Consider the following 18436-nt stretch of genomic DNA (forward strand, 5'->3'; position numbering starts at 1 on the left):
ATATTCCAGATCAACACTGCCGTCGGCACTTTCCGTCGACTGGTCGATGCCATCGGGACTGCCAAGGACACTCCCGATCACCGCCAGAAGCTGTGCGTCTCTCTCTCTCTGTTATGCAAAGTCGTTCATAATTAATGTGTTGTTGTTGTTATGTAATGTAATGAGTGGAAATGCAAAGTGCAGGCACAACACGAGGCAACGCATACTTGAACTGGTAAAAGATACGTCTGCCAAGCTCAAATCCCTCACCCAATCTGATCACCAATCCAATGTCAATGTGCGTTTCTTTCTTTACCTCACTCACTCTCATCACTCATGCCTCCGCCTTTTGAATTTCATCTACTAAACTAAATCACACTGCAACAATTTCAGGCATTTGTTTCTTTCTAATTTAATTCAAATTTCAAAATAATAATAATAATAATAATAATAAATGTTATCATGATTTTTCAGCCGAGTAAGCAGATAGAAGATGCGAAGCTTGCAAGAGATTTCCAGACCACATTGCAAGAATTTCAGAAAGTTCAACAGCTCGCGTCTGAGCGCGAGTCTACTTACATGCCTTCCTTGCCAACGTACCACCCCTACCCTACTACTACATTTCTCCTCTTATCACCTTTCTAATTCAAATATTTATACTTGTGTTTTTGTGTGTATGTATGACATTGGCTTACCTCCACACCTTGTTCCTGTTCTTGTTTGTTTTTGTTCTCCTTGTTTTATTGATGCTTGCTTTCACAACAGCTCTGCAGCTTCCGCCTCCGCCTCCGCCTCTGGGGAATATTTGGAACCTAGCAGTGGCAGCACCAGGGATCAGCACCGCCAACCTTTCCTTCAGGACCAAAAGAGGTAACCCATTTCCATGCTCTCTATCTACATTCACATCATTTGCTCTGCCTAACATTCCAGTCCTTTTTCTTTTCGTTTTATTATTTCATCTCTCATTGACTCATTAACAATTTCACATCATCCTTCCCTTCACCTTCCACTTTTGTCTTTTCATCATATGAAAAAAGGATTGAATATTGCCAACCGTTCTTCAGTTCGACCTTTTAACTCTTGTATTGTTAAAAAACTTGGATCTCCCATCCCATCCCGTGGCTATGGCCAAAGTTTTCTTGTGTATTTTCAGTGGCTCAAAGTTTCAAGTTGCTTCTGTGAACCTTGTACATTGGGAGGGAGTCTTAACTTTGGCTGACAACTTACCGTGTATGGTTAATAGTTTGAGCATCTTCGCTTGCACACACCCTTACACATGGGTTGGGTTGATACACGTTTTACAAGGATTCACAATTCTGTTTTGAACAAACACCTCACCTACAGGCAGGAGTTACTTTTGCTTGATAATGAGGTTGCTTTCAATGAGGCCATCATTGAGGAGAGGGAACAGGGTATTCGAGACATAGAAGCACAAATAGGGGAAGCTAGTGAAATTTTCAAGGACCTTGCTGTTCTCGTTCATGAGCAGGGTGTAGTCATTGGTAATACAGCTCACTTTCACTTTGCATTCATGGAGCTTTTTGCTCTTATTTTATTTATCGGGCATATTGTTCTCTCATTGCAGATGACATTCAATCAAACATTGACAACTCTTCTGCTGCAACGACCCAAGCTAGAGTTCAACTAGCTAAGGCGTCCAAAGGAGTTAAATCCAGATGCTCATGGGTAAGGAGTAAACAATAAATTAAACAAACTAGTTAACTTTCACGTCTTATCTACCCCACTTACCATTAATACAGGGTGTTTAGTACTTTGTGATTGATCTGTTAGGGGAAAACGAGGTGTTTAGAATTGTGCGCGTTAAAAAAAGAAGTGACAGAATTAATGTTGTCACAAAAGAAAATTAGCAACCTCACATCATGTCATCTAGACTGTGATACATAATATAGAAAAGAAGACATTAGGTTGCAATAAGAAATGGAATTTACTCGCAAAATTGCGAACACAAACTTTCCTTTGTTTTGTTTAGTGACAAATAGCAAGAAGACTGTCTGGTCTGGTGTAGCAGAGATTTTGTAGAGGACATGTTTGGGTAGTTTGCGAACAAGATCACCCTACCGCACAAGGCACAATAATTTTAGGTTATCTTAGAATTTGATTCTGATTATCTCCTATTTGTTATTTCCTGTCAAATTCTTGTCTGAAGCAGTGTATCTTATCTTCAATGTTGGTCTATTACCTGTTGCAGTGTTGGTGGGTGCTGGTAGTTTTGGTAGTGGTGGTCGTGATCGTCGTGATCGTCCTTATCATATAATGTGCAAGTACATACATACATAGTCACGGTGTGCCTCTGCATGACAATGTTGTTTGTCTGATCAATTCTTTGTTTATTGATGTCCTCCAGCCTTTGGTTGAGATTTACATGTATTAGATTGGAAACTGGAACGTCTCTTTTTTCACTTTCCTTTTATCTTGCGGCGGTTCTGCGTGTTTTTGTTATCTGTATTATGGTTCAGGCACGTCTTCGACACATTTTCAGACGTGGGGCCTGTTGGGGGAGGCGACGTGGCTTCTTCACGTCCGTTGGATTTCAACGGTTACATTTTATGGATCGTTGGATTTCCAACGGTAAAAAAAAAAAAATTCAAACCTTCATTTATTTCAGCCGTTGGATTTGAGATTAACAGTCCATGTTATTCGTCTTTATAAATTAAAATAATAATAATAAAAAAATCTGAAATTTTACCGTTGTGCCACGTGGCACAATTTGGAGGGTTGGAGTTCAAAATTTTTTTAATTCGACAGCAAAGATTAATTATGTGAATAAAAAAATGTAAAAAATTAATAAAAATTTGAAAAAAAAAATTGATTTTACTTTTCTATAAATACCTTCTCATTATCTTCTACCTTATTCCAATCTTTCAACCATATTTTCTCAAAGTTTCAACCTTAATTTCATATTTTCTCAATGACACACCCCGACCTCAATAGAGGCATGCTGACCGTCACGTGAGGGTGACGTAACCATGTGCACTGTGTGGAAGCGGTAATGATATGAAAATGCGAATAAATAAAAACCAGTAGTTATCTTACCTGAGACTAGCCTATAAGTACGAGTGAAAGTGATTAGAGTAAAAACACACACAAGCAGAGCATAGGTATCGAAGTGCGGTCCAGAAGACTAAGTAATAATTATACAGACCATAAAAGAAACCCTATATTGGTGGATGTCTGTCAGAACCATCGAGAAGTCCTCGTGAGCCATCGACACGAACTTTTATCTAGAACCTGGAGGGGCACAAAACAAAAAGTGTGAGTGGGCAAAAACACAAAGCTTTCAAAACCATTTATATTTTCAAATATAATAACCTCACTGTAAAACCCGTATAAGTTTCCCAAAAAATAATACTGTAAACACATATGAAAACTATACTCAAGAATAACCAAACTATGTGTATGCCATGACAATCATCTCAACCATGAATAAGTAAGCCATGTGAATTGCATTAATATAAAGTGACATATTAACCAGAGTCACCTAACGTGACCTGTACGGCTAAAATCAATAACTCAACAATCAAATCAAATCCTGCACATGAGTTGGAACCACCTATGTGGTTTGTACAATAGGCTAGGTGTAAATAAGTACGCTCAAGTGCTACGATCACGTGAAGGTTGTGCGAAGTATCGCAAGTTATCTACGAGTCGGAACCACCTAATGTGGTCTGTATAATAGGCTGGCACCTGCCTTGGATCCAAGGTGAGCGTGTGGTGCAGGAGGTGAATGATCACGTGAAGGCTAGACCTATCCTTGGGCGGAGCACTAACACCGAGGTGCATGATATAAATCACTAAAAGCAACTTATCATAATCATACTTACTACCATCACAATCATCACTATATACTCACCTGAAGCTTACCTGAGCGTCCACAGCGTCGAGCAGTAATATGCACAGCTATAATAAAGCATATTCTAATATATAATGCATACGATATGGCATTTAAAACGTAAAAACCCATTTAAGCAGTTTCTGGGAAACATAAGGCATATATATATATATATATGTATATATATATATATATGTATATATATATAAAATCAAAAAGCCCACTCATTGGTATATAGCCGGGTCGTAACCCCCAAGTCTTGGCTACGTTGTTCCTCTGGAAACGTCTCACCTATATGTGAAACAACTAATTTAATGTTATTTTAAAGCACATAACCATCATTATGAAATAACTTCTTATACCTTGCTCAATTGGGGTGATTGAATATACCATCATGGCCTACTCAACACCATGAGCATCCCCATATTTTTAGAAAATTTTTCCGATGTCCTACGCGCTGGCTACAAGCAGGCACGTGCCTGGCAAGCTAACGGTAACCCTAACGCTGTTAGGGAATATTTCGTTAAATATCAGCACATACCGTCTAAAAACTAATGGTGTTACCTTACGCCGTCACTATATTTCATCAAAGTTGACAGAATAGTCCTTGTCTTCTCCGATGGGTTCGCCGTATTCTGGTGCCGGCCACCGCTGCACTTGCCGGTTTCTAGAAAAACTTTGAACTTTAATATCTTCGCCATTTTTCAACCAAATTTCGCGAATTTTATATCAATTTGAAGCCCTGAACTAGAAGAACACGATCTTACCTCTTAGAGGTCCTAAAACCAACGAAAAGTGGTCGGAAAATCTTTGGAAAATTCCGACTAAACAAGAACTTGTGGAGCTGACCTATCCCGACGTCTAAATCCTCCAAAAATTGTTCCCAGATCTCTATGGAGTAGTTTTAAGACTCCCTTAAGCTTTAAAACTCCGTGAACTAACCTTGATCACGACAAAGCTATAGAATACCATGCTGAAGCTCTTAGGTTCTCGGGTTCCCGTGATCTGTTCTTTTATCCAATGGTACATATAGGTTCGTGAAGTCACCAAAAACACTTTGATGCAAAGCTCAAGCTCGATCAATGAAGTTTGGATGGTGTTTGAGAGTTGAAGGCTCGGATTGTACGGACAAGGAAGAAGAGTCGAGAAGAGAGAAGAAGGAAAGAGAGTTGTAGGTGTTGGTGTGTGTGTGACTGAGCTACGAGATTGGGCAAAAATAAAAAAGCAGGGCCCTGATTGGGCCATAAGGTTTAGGGCTAACAATTTAAATCAAAACAAACCCACAATTCTAATTGGACCTAAGAAAGTAGGAGGTACAATAATTGGTCCAATTCCTTAGCCTACTTATACAACCACCACACATCATTTCAAGGGTAAAATTGTCATTTCCATGCTTTCGAAGATAAAATATATTATAATTCGGGACGGGTCGTCACACTCAAAGTTTTAACCACAATTTCATATTTTCTCAAAGTTTCAAGCACAATTTCATATTTTCTCAACTACTTTCAACCACATTCCTATCTTTCTCTCAAAGTTTCAATCCAATTTTTTTCCAACAAAATGACTAATGATGCAGGAATAAATTGGATGCTTATTGAAGATGTTACGTTATGTACTAGTTGGGTTGAAGTTACTCATGATCTAATTACGGGTAATGAGATGCAGTTGCGAGAAATGTGGAGTCTTATTCATACCAATTATCTTGAGAAATTTGGTGGGAAAAGAACCAAAGAATCGATGTCCAGTCGTTGGAGAATACTCAACCAATCGTTTAGTATGTGGAGAGACGCCTTGGCACAAGTTAGTAGTAATATTTGAAGTGGGGAAAATTTAGCGGATCAGGTAACAATATATTATTTATTTGTTTGTATTATACTATACCCAAATTTACATTAGCTACTTTGATTAATATTATTTCTTCTCCCGCATTGTGTAGACACTTCAAGCACAAGCTTGGTATAATGCTAAATCCAAAAACCAAAAGCAATCATTCACTTGGTGGGAATGTTGGAATATTGTCAAAGACTGTCCTAAATTCAGAGTTGTGTCTGTCGGTTCAAAAGTAGTCATGAACAACACCCCTCTACACTCTATGCCCGATCATGTCTCGCATGTTCATGATGAAGATGACGCAGAAGAAGTGCCGGAAACGCCCAACTTGAACAAGCGTTGGAGTCGACCCGTTATCCAATTAGGCCTCAAGGTAAGAAGGCTTCAAAGAGAAAAGGGAATGCTTCCAAGAATGATTATGCAAAGTATATGGAAGAACTTGCTCGCCAAGGTGAATTGAGTTTGGCGAGGGAAATGGCTAAATTTGAGGCTGATAAGGCTAAAGATGAGGCAAAAACTGTAGATGTTGAGAGAGAATTTCAAGCTAATAAGAGAGAAAGAGAGCTACTTAGGCAAGAAAGGGAAGAGATTAGAGAAGAAAGAAGGGCTCAACGAGATCGTGACATTATGAACATGCCTTTAGAAAGGAAGTATTTGAATTCTAAATATATTTGAAATTCGGAGAAAGCGGACGTGGTGCGAGAAAGACGTGTAAGAGAAGCGAGAGTAAGAGGAGAAGGTCCTAGCACCACAAGAGAAGATAATCCTAGCACCACAAATTGGTCAGGTGATGATTTTCCATTCACGAGCCCATAATTTTCCAATCACCTTGGGTTATAATTTCTTATTTATTGAATATAATACTTTATTTAAACTAAGATTATATTTATTTAATTTGGTAATTTATTTAAACTAAGACATTCTTTATTCAAAGGACATAAACACACCAAATAAAATTGCATAAACATACCAAATAATAAAAAAAAACTCACTAAATGAACTTAAAAAACACACCAAATAAAATTACATAAACATACCAAATAATTAAAAAACTCACTAAATGAACTTAAAAAACACACCAAATAAAATTACATAAACATACCAAATAATTAAAAAAACTCACTAAATGAACTTAAAAAACACACCAAATAAAATTACATAAACATACCAAATAATAAAAAACTCACTAAATGAGCTTAAAAACACACACCAAATAAAATTAAATAAACACACCAAATAAAAACAAACACACTAAATGAACCTAAGTATCTTGAGCTTGTTTCAATTCCCACTGGTGCTCTATCAGGTCAATTTGCTGGGCATTGTGCATATATGGCTTCTGAAGTGCAGTATATTGTTGAACGAGCCTTTCATTGTAACGTCCATCCCTTTATAATGGCTCGTGTTGCACAGGTTCTTCGGTGGCATCATGAGCACAATATATTTGTGTTCTAGAATTGTTTATCGTGTCTGGCTCATATTCATGAACGACATCATAATCGTACTCATCTTTCACAATCATGTTGTGAAGAATGATGCACGTCATCATGATGGATTGAAGTGACTCTAAATCAAACATTCTGGCAACACCCTTGACAATCGCCCAGCGAGCTTGGAGGATACCAAAACAACGCTTCACATCCTTCATGCACCCCTCTTGATAGCTTGCAAAGTGTTTTTCCTTTGCACTTCGCGGACGTGGCACTGTTTTGTCAAACGATGACCACCTTAGGTAAATGTTGTCTGCTAGGTAGCATGGTCGTACTTATGTCCGTTGACCCAGTACGTAACTTTTGGTGCCTTACCTTGCAAGACATCGTTGAACATTGGGGATTGGGCAAGGACATTAAGGTCATTTTGAGCTCCCGGAACCCCAATAAGGCGTGCCAAATCTATGTATCAAAAGATGCTACCGCCTCCAAAATGATACTTTTTGCTCATTTTCTGTCCCCATAAGCACCTTGCCATGCACTTGGACAATTTTTCCAGGTCCAGTGCATACAGTCGATGCTTCCAATCATCTTAGGAAAACCTCGCATCTCACCCTTCTTCAGAAGCCTTTGCAAGTTCATCTCAGTAGGTTTCCAGAAGTACTCTACGGTGTAGATAGATTCGATTGCTTCACAAAACCTCATCAGGGACTCAAGAATGGTTGATTTCCCCATCCTCACTATCTCATCTACTTGGTCTGCAAATGCTCCATATGCAAGCATCCACATGGCAGCAATAATTTTTTGCTCAGGAAGAAGACCCATAACACCAAAAACATCTTTCTTTTGCACAAAGTAAGAATCATGGTTGGAAACAGCAATCATGATTTTGTTGAACAAATGTTGTTCCATTCTAAAACGACGTCTAAAGTACATATCAGGGAATGCACTTTTACGGACAAAATAATCGTCCAAGATCCGTACCTCGTCGTTGCCTGCTTCTATCAAGGTTTACGGAATGGTTGGGCCTGCAGATCTGAGCCACATCTTGGATGACTCGACGGGAATGTGAGGCTTTTGCCATTCTTGCTTCGTCATCTCTCCTTCAACGTTCCTCATCCTCTTCCATCTCATTTTGGGGCACCTGGAGATTGAACATTCATTCTGATTGGTTAAACAATTCTTCCTTTTGCCGATCGATTTCCCACATCATCCTTGAAGAAGAAGACATTGTAAGAAGGAAGCAGAAACTATGAATAATGATACAGATTTTGATTTTGGTGAAGAAGGAAACAGAAACTATGAATAATGATAGAGATCTTGAGAAAATTGGTGTGAGATTTCTGAGGATGGATGGTGGATTATATGGAGGATTCAGAAAGGATTAGGTTGTAGATAATGCCACATAGCATGCCGTCATTCGTTAAAAATCTTATCAAAATCTATCCTTAAAGATTGTAAATAGATTGTGACATGTGGCGCGATGTGATTGGTTAAAAATCTTATCAGAAATCTATTCTCAATGATTCTGAAAATGTAACGACACGTGGCACGAAGACATTGGATAAAAATCTTATCGAAACCCATCACCAATAATTGTCTTTTCGGATAATGACACGTGGCGCAACGAGAATGATTAAAAATCTTATCCGAAATTATAAATAAAATTATTTTATAAATAAAAAAATACTAATATTTTATTGCCTATTGTCAGGGCTATTCAGTGTAGGGGTGAAGATGCAAAGAGCAGTTACTGTTCATTAAGGGTAGTTACTATTCACTGGGTGGATTAAATAGTGAATAGCCCTAGGGGGCCTTTGCAACGGTGGAGTTGCTCTTAACACCCCGTTGCCCCAAACTCGACCTTGAGAAAATGTTTGCGTCTCAGTGGAACATAGGCACCTAGGACTTGATGGCTAAGGTCATTGTAACCCATTATATTGATTCTACTACCCAAGATTCGGACATGTGACCACAACTCCAGAGATGCGTAATAATGACTCTGACATGGCTGGAATAACAATCGCCGATCTATACAAGCCTTGTTAGAAGTAATCTTGATTGAATAAATCTAGACTTGTGGTAGAATCTTGATTGAATACCATGATTAAAATTTAAAATGACTAATCTCAATTGAATAAGCCACTTAGTGGTATTTCTCTAGCTAGTAAGTGAGATGTCTCATATTCGATTTTCGTCAAAGACGAATTTGAATCACATTATTATGGCTAGCCCAGTTCGAGTCTTATCTGACTCCCTATCCTTTTAATTTAGATAATATCGTTTGTTAAAAAAAAAAAATACTCAATTGAATACACCCCTTAAAATGCTTACTTTAAGCGCACTACAAAATCTCGCTAAATTCATAAAATAAAAAAGTCTTTCACATTTCAAACTGAATTGAAATCAAATTCTTATTGAATACAAAAGAATTTTTATAAACAATTTATAAAGTATATTTGGATTTTATAGACATTTAATTTTGTCGAAAAAACATAATCAATACCTTGAAATTTCATAGTTTAATTTTTGATAGTGAGATCAAATGAGTTGAAAAAATACAATGACTAAAATAAAACAAAATTGTGTGAAAATAAAAATGAGTGTGTGAACACTGTCATATTTAAAACCCTAAAACAGCCATAATTTTACTTTTCTTTTTACAATCTACCTAAAGAAAATGCAAAATTTGCATTGTTGCCTCACCAAATGGCAATGCGCCAAAATGCCCATGTAAAAAGAAGGGTGTGCTTCACACACTTTATTTTACTTTTTACACATCGTTGATAATTTTTATTGGTTGATATTCTTCAATTCGACGATCAAAAATAATAAAAATGTAAAAATAAAAAATAAAGTACGTAAATATCACATCTTAAAAAGAAAAGCGGCCCGGCTCCAAACATAAAACAATTTCTAGCGCAAGAATTTTGAGAATTGAAATGATGGGTGAGTTGGGAAGGAGAGTTTGAAGAGGTTATGTGAATCATCTACAGCGGTCATCGGCTTCTATATCATAGGCTTCTCAGGATCCGAGGATCTAAGTAATTAGGAGGATCATCTGATTAGGATCTGGTTGGGATCGGAGCGGAGGTCGAACGATGACTGCCTGTGTTTAGCTTTTGGCCTGCCTCCTCCTCGTTTTTTATTTATTTATTTCATTGCGAGTATTTATTTGAAAACAAGTAATCGATTCGCGACTCAAAACTCCAAGACTCAAAACTCAAGAGAGAGATAAGGATTGAAGCAGCAGTAGAATAAGCAGTGAAGGAGAGAGAGAAAGAGAGAGAAATGGCAGCCCTAGTATACCAGATTTTGTCTTCCTCCGCATTGGTATCACTGGGACTCTACCACACGGTGGCCACCACCCGCAACCACCTCAAATCTCCACAGTCTTACGCCGCCAAGCCCTACCACCCCTTCCCCCTCTCCTCTTCCTCTTCCAACCTTAATCCTCCTCCTCATAATCGCCTCAGGTATCTCCAGCTCTATGCCATAATCGCCTGCCTATTGGTCGCCGTCGTCCACCAGACCCTCACCTCCTTCGACGCCGACCCACTCCTCAAGGGCCGCACCCCCGTCCACCGATTCACGTCCCTGCAGTTCGCGGCCTCCCTCTTCCTCTTTTTGGTGCTCACGCTGGCTCTGCTGCTTTCCGAGTGTGCTCCATCGGTTCTTCCGCTGCCCTCGGATCTGGTGTTCGGGCTGTCCGCGGCCCTCTTCTACCTGCAATCGCTCGTGTCGTGGGGGGCAGCGTCGGTGCAGATGTCGGATCTGCAGGCCAAGTGCGACTCGGTTTCCGGTCGGATCACGGCGGTTGCGTCGGGGCTGTGCGTGGTTCTGGCGTGCCAGCCGAGGGTGTTCGTGGCGGATGTGGGGTTAGGGGCGGCCATGTGCTTGCAGGGGCTGTGGGTGTTGCAGACGGGGCTGTCGCTGTACGTGGAGGCGTTCATCCCGGAGGGTTGCCACAGGCTGCTGGACGTGGTAAACGCGGTGGAGGGTTCCACCAAGTGCGACCTGGACGAGTCCCGGTTCAGGGCGGTGGCCATTTTGGATCTGGTGTTCTTGGTGCACGTCATGTTCGTCCTGCTCATTGTCATGGTCACCTACGCCGTCGTTGCCAAGTCTGTTGGAATCCGCAGATTGGGTTCATACGAGGCCTTGCCCAACGCTGCCCCCTCCTCCGACCACAACCACATTCAGATGAAGGCCTTGAGCGGCACTCAGGCTTAGCTAGCAGCCTAGCATCCACACCCACACCCTCACCCTCGTTCAGGAGAATCACCGGTACTTTTTTTTTTTTGGTTCTTTTTCTTTAAATCACTGTAGTACTACTGTGATGACATCCGGCAGATTTTTGATTCTGTGTGTATACCATTAACATTAGTTGCATTATGTTACCATCACAAGTACAAACTGCAAACTGCTCTGCTCTTTCTTTTGGCTCTGGTATCTTCTTTTTTTTACTTCTTGCCCAATGTTGCCCTCTCTCCTACTCTTACATTGTTACATTAATGAATCCGGCTCCTCTCTTATTTCCTGCCTGTTTGTGTGGTTTCTTCTTTGTTCTTGTCAATTAGATTAGATTACTTGTTTTGCTGGCGTACTGCTTTAAGGGCCTTTACTGCCTACTATGTTGTAATGAACTTGTAAAATGAAAATACCATTTAGGTGGCAATGTCGGGTTAACCATTCGTTTGAGACATCTTCAACTTCTTCCCAGGATTGCATGATTAGAGACACCTGTGCTTATGGAAATAGACTCACATAGTGTGGGTGGGGTGGCAATGTGGCCATGAAAGATTCTAAAGCTCTTCACTAACAGCTTCACTAAAGAAAGAAAACAAGATGCAATGATTTTATTAGTCTCCTTCTTACTGAAGTAACCGACAAGTAAGATCTGTTACAATACATGGGGTAGCTTTGCGGATAGTGAAGGTACCCGAACTCCTGCATTTCACTGCAAAGCACTCCTTGGTTGGTAGATATTTTGAATTGAAAACTGTTTGGTTCTTTTTCATATGGTATGGTATGGTATAATCTTTCAGGTGCTTTGTAACAAGTTTCAACACGCGTTTGAAACTTTAGATACTCTCATCTTGGAAATAGATTCAGGTGGTTGTTCCATTTGGTTTCATGTTTTTGTACATCTTTGTAAATTTATTCTGGCAGTGCTTTGTGTGTCTGCTCATATGTGTTAATTTAAGCAGGGGAAGTGCTATCTCAGGATTTTGATCGAGGACACCAAATGACTTTGTTGTGCTTGGTATTGACTATTGCGTAGATAAAACTAAAGCATTACCATCATTGTCATTCTATAGCATATATGATAAGATGACGATTAAAGAGTATGTTTGATACCAACTTATACTGTGCAGTTATATTGTTTGCATAATTAGAGTGGGTGTTGGATTAAGTTACTGTTTGTTTAGAAATTTGTTATATGAAGGTATGAAGTTGATGAAGTGGAGGGCTGAAAAACAGAACAATTATAATTGATTAGTATGAGAAAGTTGTGGTACTACTAATGGTGTCCTCTAAAGAACCGTGTGTGTTTCATTCATTTTTGTGTTTGTATAAGCTGTGTTACGAATAGCATTTCCCTTACTGGGAGTCCGGGAGGGCGTAAATGGCATTGATCAGAGTTACTCAAATACGATGGTTTTGGTCGAAAACCGATTAAAAATGTGATTGTTAGCTCAAGTTTTTCCGACGGATAATGCAACAAGGACAAGAGCACAAAACTCCATCTTTTGGCTAGCTAGGACATTGAATTCAAACAGCTATGATTAATTCTCTCTCTTAGCTAGGACACTTCATCACATGTCAGTTATCCACCACAAGAAGATACAAAGATGTTAATCACACGACACACTACAGTAAGAATATATGCATTATCTGGAAATGTTTTTGGTCACACCAAAAGAAAGGGACTCCGTGTTATATTTTATGATATTCCTGAATGCTCGGAATCCTGATCACAAATAAACAAGAGGTTGAGAGAAATTAGCTAGCTAGCTAGCCACCTCAACTGATTTCTCTGCTTACATTTCCAAGAGAGGGAAATGCATGTGAGACAGAATACTTTTGTAAAATTATCGGCACAATTGATCAATATGTTGATTGAAGACGGGAACTAATTTTAATTCTTTTATTTTTGAGGGAGGTAATGCGTTTTGTAAAAGTATATATACATAGTTGAAAGTTGGTGTCAAAAAGTAAATAGCTTATAAGTGATATATTCGCGTGCTCTCATCCTTACATATTGCATTGACACGAGTTTTCAATAATACAATACTAAATTTTCTTCAAAATATATTTGCATGTTCTAACTACAAAAACTGCAAATTGGTTCAGCGATACATGTAGTCGATGGGCAGAGAGTCTGCAGATACTCGTCGTGCTTCAACCTCGTGAGAGGTGATTCCAGTTAGTTAGTTAGAATTAGTTGAATTAATTTGAAGAGCTGAGGTAATGTTTTTCAGGGTTTAATGGAATTACTAGTAATAGCCTAATGATATCAAACAAACAAACTACAACCCGCCTTGTAAAGTCAACAGGATCCTCTCCGGATTCTTTTGGTGATGATCTTAAGAATTCGTAAATCGTATCATTTCATCGTATATCGTGTGATTAATTTTTTTAAATACTGTTTATGTTTATTTTTAAATAAACATATTTAAAATAATTTTCGACCGTATGATATACAATGAACGAACACGATTCACAAATCCTAAAAATCCTCACAAAGAAGATCCGACGAGAATCCGGTCTCTTTGTAAAGACGTTGCTGGCAATTAGAAGCGAAGATTAACTACTTCAATGACAGTTAGTGGAGCCCACTCCTTCCCCAAGCGAAAAAACAAAGATGGACGGACAGATGATAGCAGTTATAGTTTTGTTGTCATGTGGGTTAGCGTAGGTGATTGTCTTGCCGACAAGTTCAAGAGCACGGCCGTCATAGCGTGCGTTGAAGCATCACGCCTTGGGCTATTGACCGGACAACTCTTTCTTTTCTGTCTTCTTCTCCCTCGTCGTCTCTCCTCTTCTTTCTTGTTTCTGGCATTTCTGGCATTTCTGGCATTCATTCTTCCCTAATCCTTTCCTCCTTAATCTCAAGTCTTGCACATCCATCCATCCATCGATCTCGCATCTGGGATTCTGTTCTCCTTTACAATTATCTTCTCCTTCTCTCTTCGGAAATAACACACAGATTAAACAGAAACACAAGGAAGAAAAGTAAATACCTTCACAATTTGGATCCGCCTCGATCGAAATTCCAACTTGTCCTTGAGAGAGAGGGGTAAATTAATAGCTCCAAATGTGGTTTCATTCTTTATTTTTCTTCTTATTTCTTTATGAATTTCTTTGTTTGTTAAATGTATTTATGATTTCTTATTCTTATGCCTGATCTATCGAATCGAATCGAAACGAAATGATAATAAATATTAATTTTTTTCATCTGAATTGTGAATCATATCATATAGAATTACAATCATACATACATGTTATTTTTACTCTTTTGTATCGTATCGTATCATATCATATAGAGTTACATCTGTCAGACTGTCTGTTAATGTGCAATAAGATTGATTGACTGATTGTAAATTCAAATTTCATATAGAATTACATCTGTCAGATTGTCTGTTAATGTGCGAGACATTGGGAATTCCTCAAGCATTTCTCTTGCAAATCGCCGCTATATATGTGATTGTATTCTACTTGTGCCAGGTTCAGTAAGTAATATTGGTTGGCAACTTGACACCTAAGCTGCATGCAACCTCGGCTTCACATCTCTCTCTAATCCATGGGGGAGTGGGTCGTTGGAGCTTTCATTAACCTTTTTGGCAGCATTGCCATCAACTTTGGAACTAACCTTCTCAAATTGGGGCATAACGAGGTTTATTCTCTATACTCTATTACTTTGGGTGGCTGTCTTGTGTGTATGTTTGCTCATTCCCTTCTTCTCGTTGAACCATTATGAATTGTGATCGTGTCTAACAATCTTTAGGCAAATTTATAACCTTCCACATGTTATTGTGATGACTTTCCCACTAGTAGGGTGTGTATGCTTTTTCCTCTTTTTAGCACTTTTACTCTAACTGTTACTGCACATTGTTGCTTGAACAATCAACATGCAGCTGGCAAAGCAACAATACAAACCACACCTTTCATTCTTCTCTGCATGCTAAATCTTCATTAGTCAGACTTTCACTTCCATTGACTTCATAGTTTTCATTTGATGTATGCGAGAACATCTACATTTCGTGTGTTTTCAATTCTTGTATGCTGTCAACCACTTTGTAGCTAGTCTGAAAATGCAGACTTGAGCCACCTGTGTTCCTTCTGTACCAATTTAATACTGGTAACTGTATTTATACCATGAGCAAGCGTCAGAATGTTTATTTTCTGTTTTGGCAGAGAGAGAGACATTCAATACTAGAAAGTGATGGAGGAAATGGAAAGCTTCCTTTGAAGCCTATTATACACTATCAGACATGGAGAGTTGGTACAGTTTTCTCTCTCAGTGCTTCATCTGTTCTAACTGTTTGGATATTCTAGTTTGCACGGTGGATTACGAACACAGGACTTAAAATAAGTTACCTTTCTTCATATGCAGGCTTTTTATTTTTTGCTCTTGGTAATTGCCTAAATTTTGTATCCTTTGGATATGCTGCTCAGGTCAGTATAAACTCTATTTTGTTAGCCTTGTTATTTGAATCCACAAAGCAGGATTAGTACTATACATACACAGATGTCAACATCTGCGACAAGAATATCTGGATGAGTTTGTTATTTCTAATTAGTTTTGTTTTCTTGTATCCTTCCATGCAGTCACTTCTTGCGGCACTGGGTTCTGTTCAGTTTGTATCCAACATTGCCTTTGCTTACTTTGTGTTAAACAAAATGGTGACTGTAAAGTATGTTATAATCTGAAGTGAGATTGAATTTTCATAACTGTAATGCTGTCCATACATCCATTTTACATATATTTCTGAGTACATCTCTATGTAATAAGACTGCTTTCTTTACAGGGTAATGGTTGCCACAGCCTTTATTGTTATCGGGAATATTTTTCTTGTTGCTTTTGGCAACCACCAGTCACCTGGTACATGATTCATTTTCAAGTACCATCCGAAACTCCCCCCTGTTGTAAACACACACACACACACACACAAGTACAACGATTGTCCCTACAAACATTGCATACAACAGCCTTATCACATCCAACCCCATGTGTGCTGGTCACATGACTGGTTATTGTGAGAGGGCCATAATATATAACTGTTGCAGAAAAGACTTTCTCCACAAACTCAAATGTAATGAAGTTTAATTGTTTTTGTTACAGTATACACACCTGAACAGCTGGCCGAGAAATACAGCAATATTGCATTCCTATTTTACTGTATGATTTTGGTTTTAGTTGTTGCCTTGCATCACTCCATTTACAGGTGGGAATTAAGTTATGAACTCTTCCTTCTTATTGGTATGGCTCCAACAAATTTCATTCACATCAATTTCTGGATATACAGGAGAGGAGAACTTCTGCATGCTGTTTCTGGCCAGGATCTGAGACCCTATTGGCATATGCTGCTTCCTTTTTCCTATGCTATAGTTTCAGGTGCTGTTGGATCATTCTCAGTGTTGTTTGCAAAATCTCTGTAAGTTATCTTTCCATGATAGTTCTCCTTGTGTAATGCATGTGGTGCAATCATGCAATTCCCTTCTGTTTCTAATTCCCTTGTTTTTTTGGTGGCAGATCTAACCTGCTACGTTTGGCCATGTCTAGCAGTTATCAGTTACATAGCTGGTTCACATACTCCATGCTCCTTTTATTTCTAAGTACAGCTGGATTTTGGGTATCAGTTATTGCAGATTAACTCTAGATTACTTGTCTCACAAATTGCTGCAATTGCATGCTGTCTTGCTATGGTTCTTTATTTAACTTTTATATTAACACTTTCCACTTCTACTTGTGCAGATGGCTCGTTTGAACGAAGGATTGTCATTTTTCGATGCAATTCTTATTGTTCCTATGTTTCAGATTGCTTGGACATTCTTTTCCATTTGTACAGGATTTGTATATTTTCAAGAATACCAGGTTCTCTCTCTCTCCCCACCCCCCCAAACACCACCCGCAGCCCCCCACCCCACCCCAAAACATTTTTTTCCTTGGAATATGTTTTTGAGGTCGTGTGAAAAGCATATTTTTGTTCTCAAAACAGGTATTGGATGCACTAAGGACAACTATGTTCATACTGGGAATGATGTCTGTGTTCGTAGGCATTACTTTGCTGGCACCTGATGATTCCAGAGGTATTTGATTCATATTTTAAAAAATTTAAGCTGGCAGAATATCAAGATTTGAACTAACTCTTTAAATTTCAGGTGCTGAAGTCAAAGAAAATCCATCTTTAGTTTCTGTGGTGTCTTCAAGCATTCCAAAAGACATGGGCAGGTACAATACATTCTTTTATGCAACTTTTATTATATGATTTCAATATTGTAGCATATTGATAGCAGTGCAAGAGTGGATATTACACTGTTGTTTTAGTTTAAAAACATATGTTGTAGCACATGCTTTCAAATTTGAGCGGGATCAGTATTCTTTTTGTCAATTTCACCACTGTTTGACACCTGCGTGGGTGTTACAGGTTTGCTGTTTCATCTGAAGATGTACAAATTAGAGACACACGATCATTTGTGCAAGGAATCCTGGTGAAGATTTCAGATGCGATAGTGAAGGCAAAGGTGATCTAAACTGGCTTGTTGAACTTACTGAGATAGAATCCTGGTAAATATCGCATGACTGACTATTAATGCTCTGAACTTGGATCCTTTTACAGACTGCTTGTGCGTTGTCACTGGGATTTGGAGATGATTCAATCAATGCATCTGCTGTCCTTGTGATGCCTATGGTGTCATCAAAGATAACGGGCTTTAGAGGAAATGGGTTTGACCGCGCCAAGATTTTCTCCATGAGAAATTCTGGTTGGACCAAGATGTCCATGGATGAAGATGCTACAAAAATGCTGGAGACAAACCCCGTGCTCTCCGAGAGCCCGTGATAGGAGTAGTAAATTGCATTAAGTTGCTTCTTAGGAGGGAATTATATTCATTTTGTTGTGTTTTGTAGAAATACAAATGTTTAGGATTCGTTGTATTGTGCTTTGATGTTTTTTTAACGAGGTGTAATTCGTCACGTTATTGTATATTCTTTGCTAATATATTTGGAAGAAAGCTTTAGATCACCTTTGCCTTCCCTATCGATCGATTTGCATTTTCATCACCTTTATGCACCGACGCCCCCACACAATTGGTTTATCATCGTGTAAAAGTTCTT

At 38.8% G+C, this 18436-nt stretch overlaps 3 protein-coding genes across 5 annotated transcripts; 2 read left to right on the top strand and 1 right to left on the bottom strand.

Moving 5' to 3' along the window:
* Positions 1 to 7052: 7052 nt before the first annotated feature.
* Positions 7053 to 7917, bottom strand: LOC137709314 (uncharacterized). Its single transcript, XM_068448399.1, has 3 exons — positions 7665 to 7917; positions 7468 to 7554; positions 7053 to 7366 (listed from the first exon to the last, which is right to left on the bottom strand). The coding sequence occupies exons 1-3, from the start codon at positions 7915 to 7917 to the stop codon at positions 7053 to 7055; spliced, it is 654 nt and encodes a 217-aa protein (XP_068304500.1).
* Positions 7918 to 10012: 2095 nt separating this feature from the next.
* LOC137708260 (uncharacterized) lies at positions 10013 to 13143 on the top strand. 3 transcript variants are annotated; one of them, XR_011064770.1, is made up of 2 exons: positions 10013 to 11379; positions 11764 to 13143. XR_011064770.1 is itself a non-coding variant. In XM_068447300.1 (1 exon), the coding sequence occupies exon 1, from the start codon at positions 10384 to 10386 to the stop codon at positions 11323 to 11325; it is 942 nt and encodes a 313-aa protein (XP_068303401.1). In that variant the 5' UTR covers positions 10013 to 10383; the 3' UTR covers positions 11326 to 11631. The 3 variants fall into 3 exon arrangements, 1 of the variants encoding a protein (XP_068303401.1); XR_011064771.1 differs by having other exon boundaries at positions 11816 to 13142; XM_068447300.1 differs by lacking the exon at positions 11764 to 13143 and having other exon boundaries at positions 10013 to 11631.
* Positions 13144 to 14064: 921 nt separating this feature from the next.
* On the top strand, positions 14065 to 18344 carry LOC137707517 (probable magnesium transporter NIPA8). The gene is made up of 14 exons (XM_068446399.1): positions 14065 to 14395; positions 14824 to 14992; positions 15514 to 15601; positions 15713 to 15774; positions 15928 to 16013; positions 16128 to 16201; positions 16442 to 16544; positions 16626 to 16754; positions 16853 to 16952; positions 17075 to 17194; positions 17319 to 17409; positions 17482 to 17551; positions 17748 to 17844; positions 17940 to 18344. The coding sequence occupies exons 2-14, from the start codon at positions 14900 to 14902 to the stop codon at positions 18159 to 18161; spliced, it is 1335 nt and encodes a 444-aa protein (XP_068302500.1). The 5' UTR covers positions 14065 to 14395; positions 14824 to 14899; the 3' UTR covers positions 18162 to 18344.
* The last annotated feature ends 92 nt before the right edge of the window (positions 18345 to 18436 follow it).

Source organism: Pyrus communis, chromosome 11 (assembly GCF_963583255.1).
Source record: "Pyrus communis chromosome 11, drPyrComm1.1, whole genome shotgun sequence".
Classification (NCBI taxonomy): Eukaryota; Viridiplantae; Streptophyta; class Magnoliopsida; order Rosales; family Rosaceae; genus Pyrus; species Pyrus communis.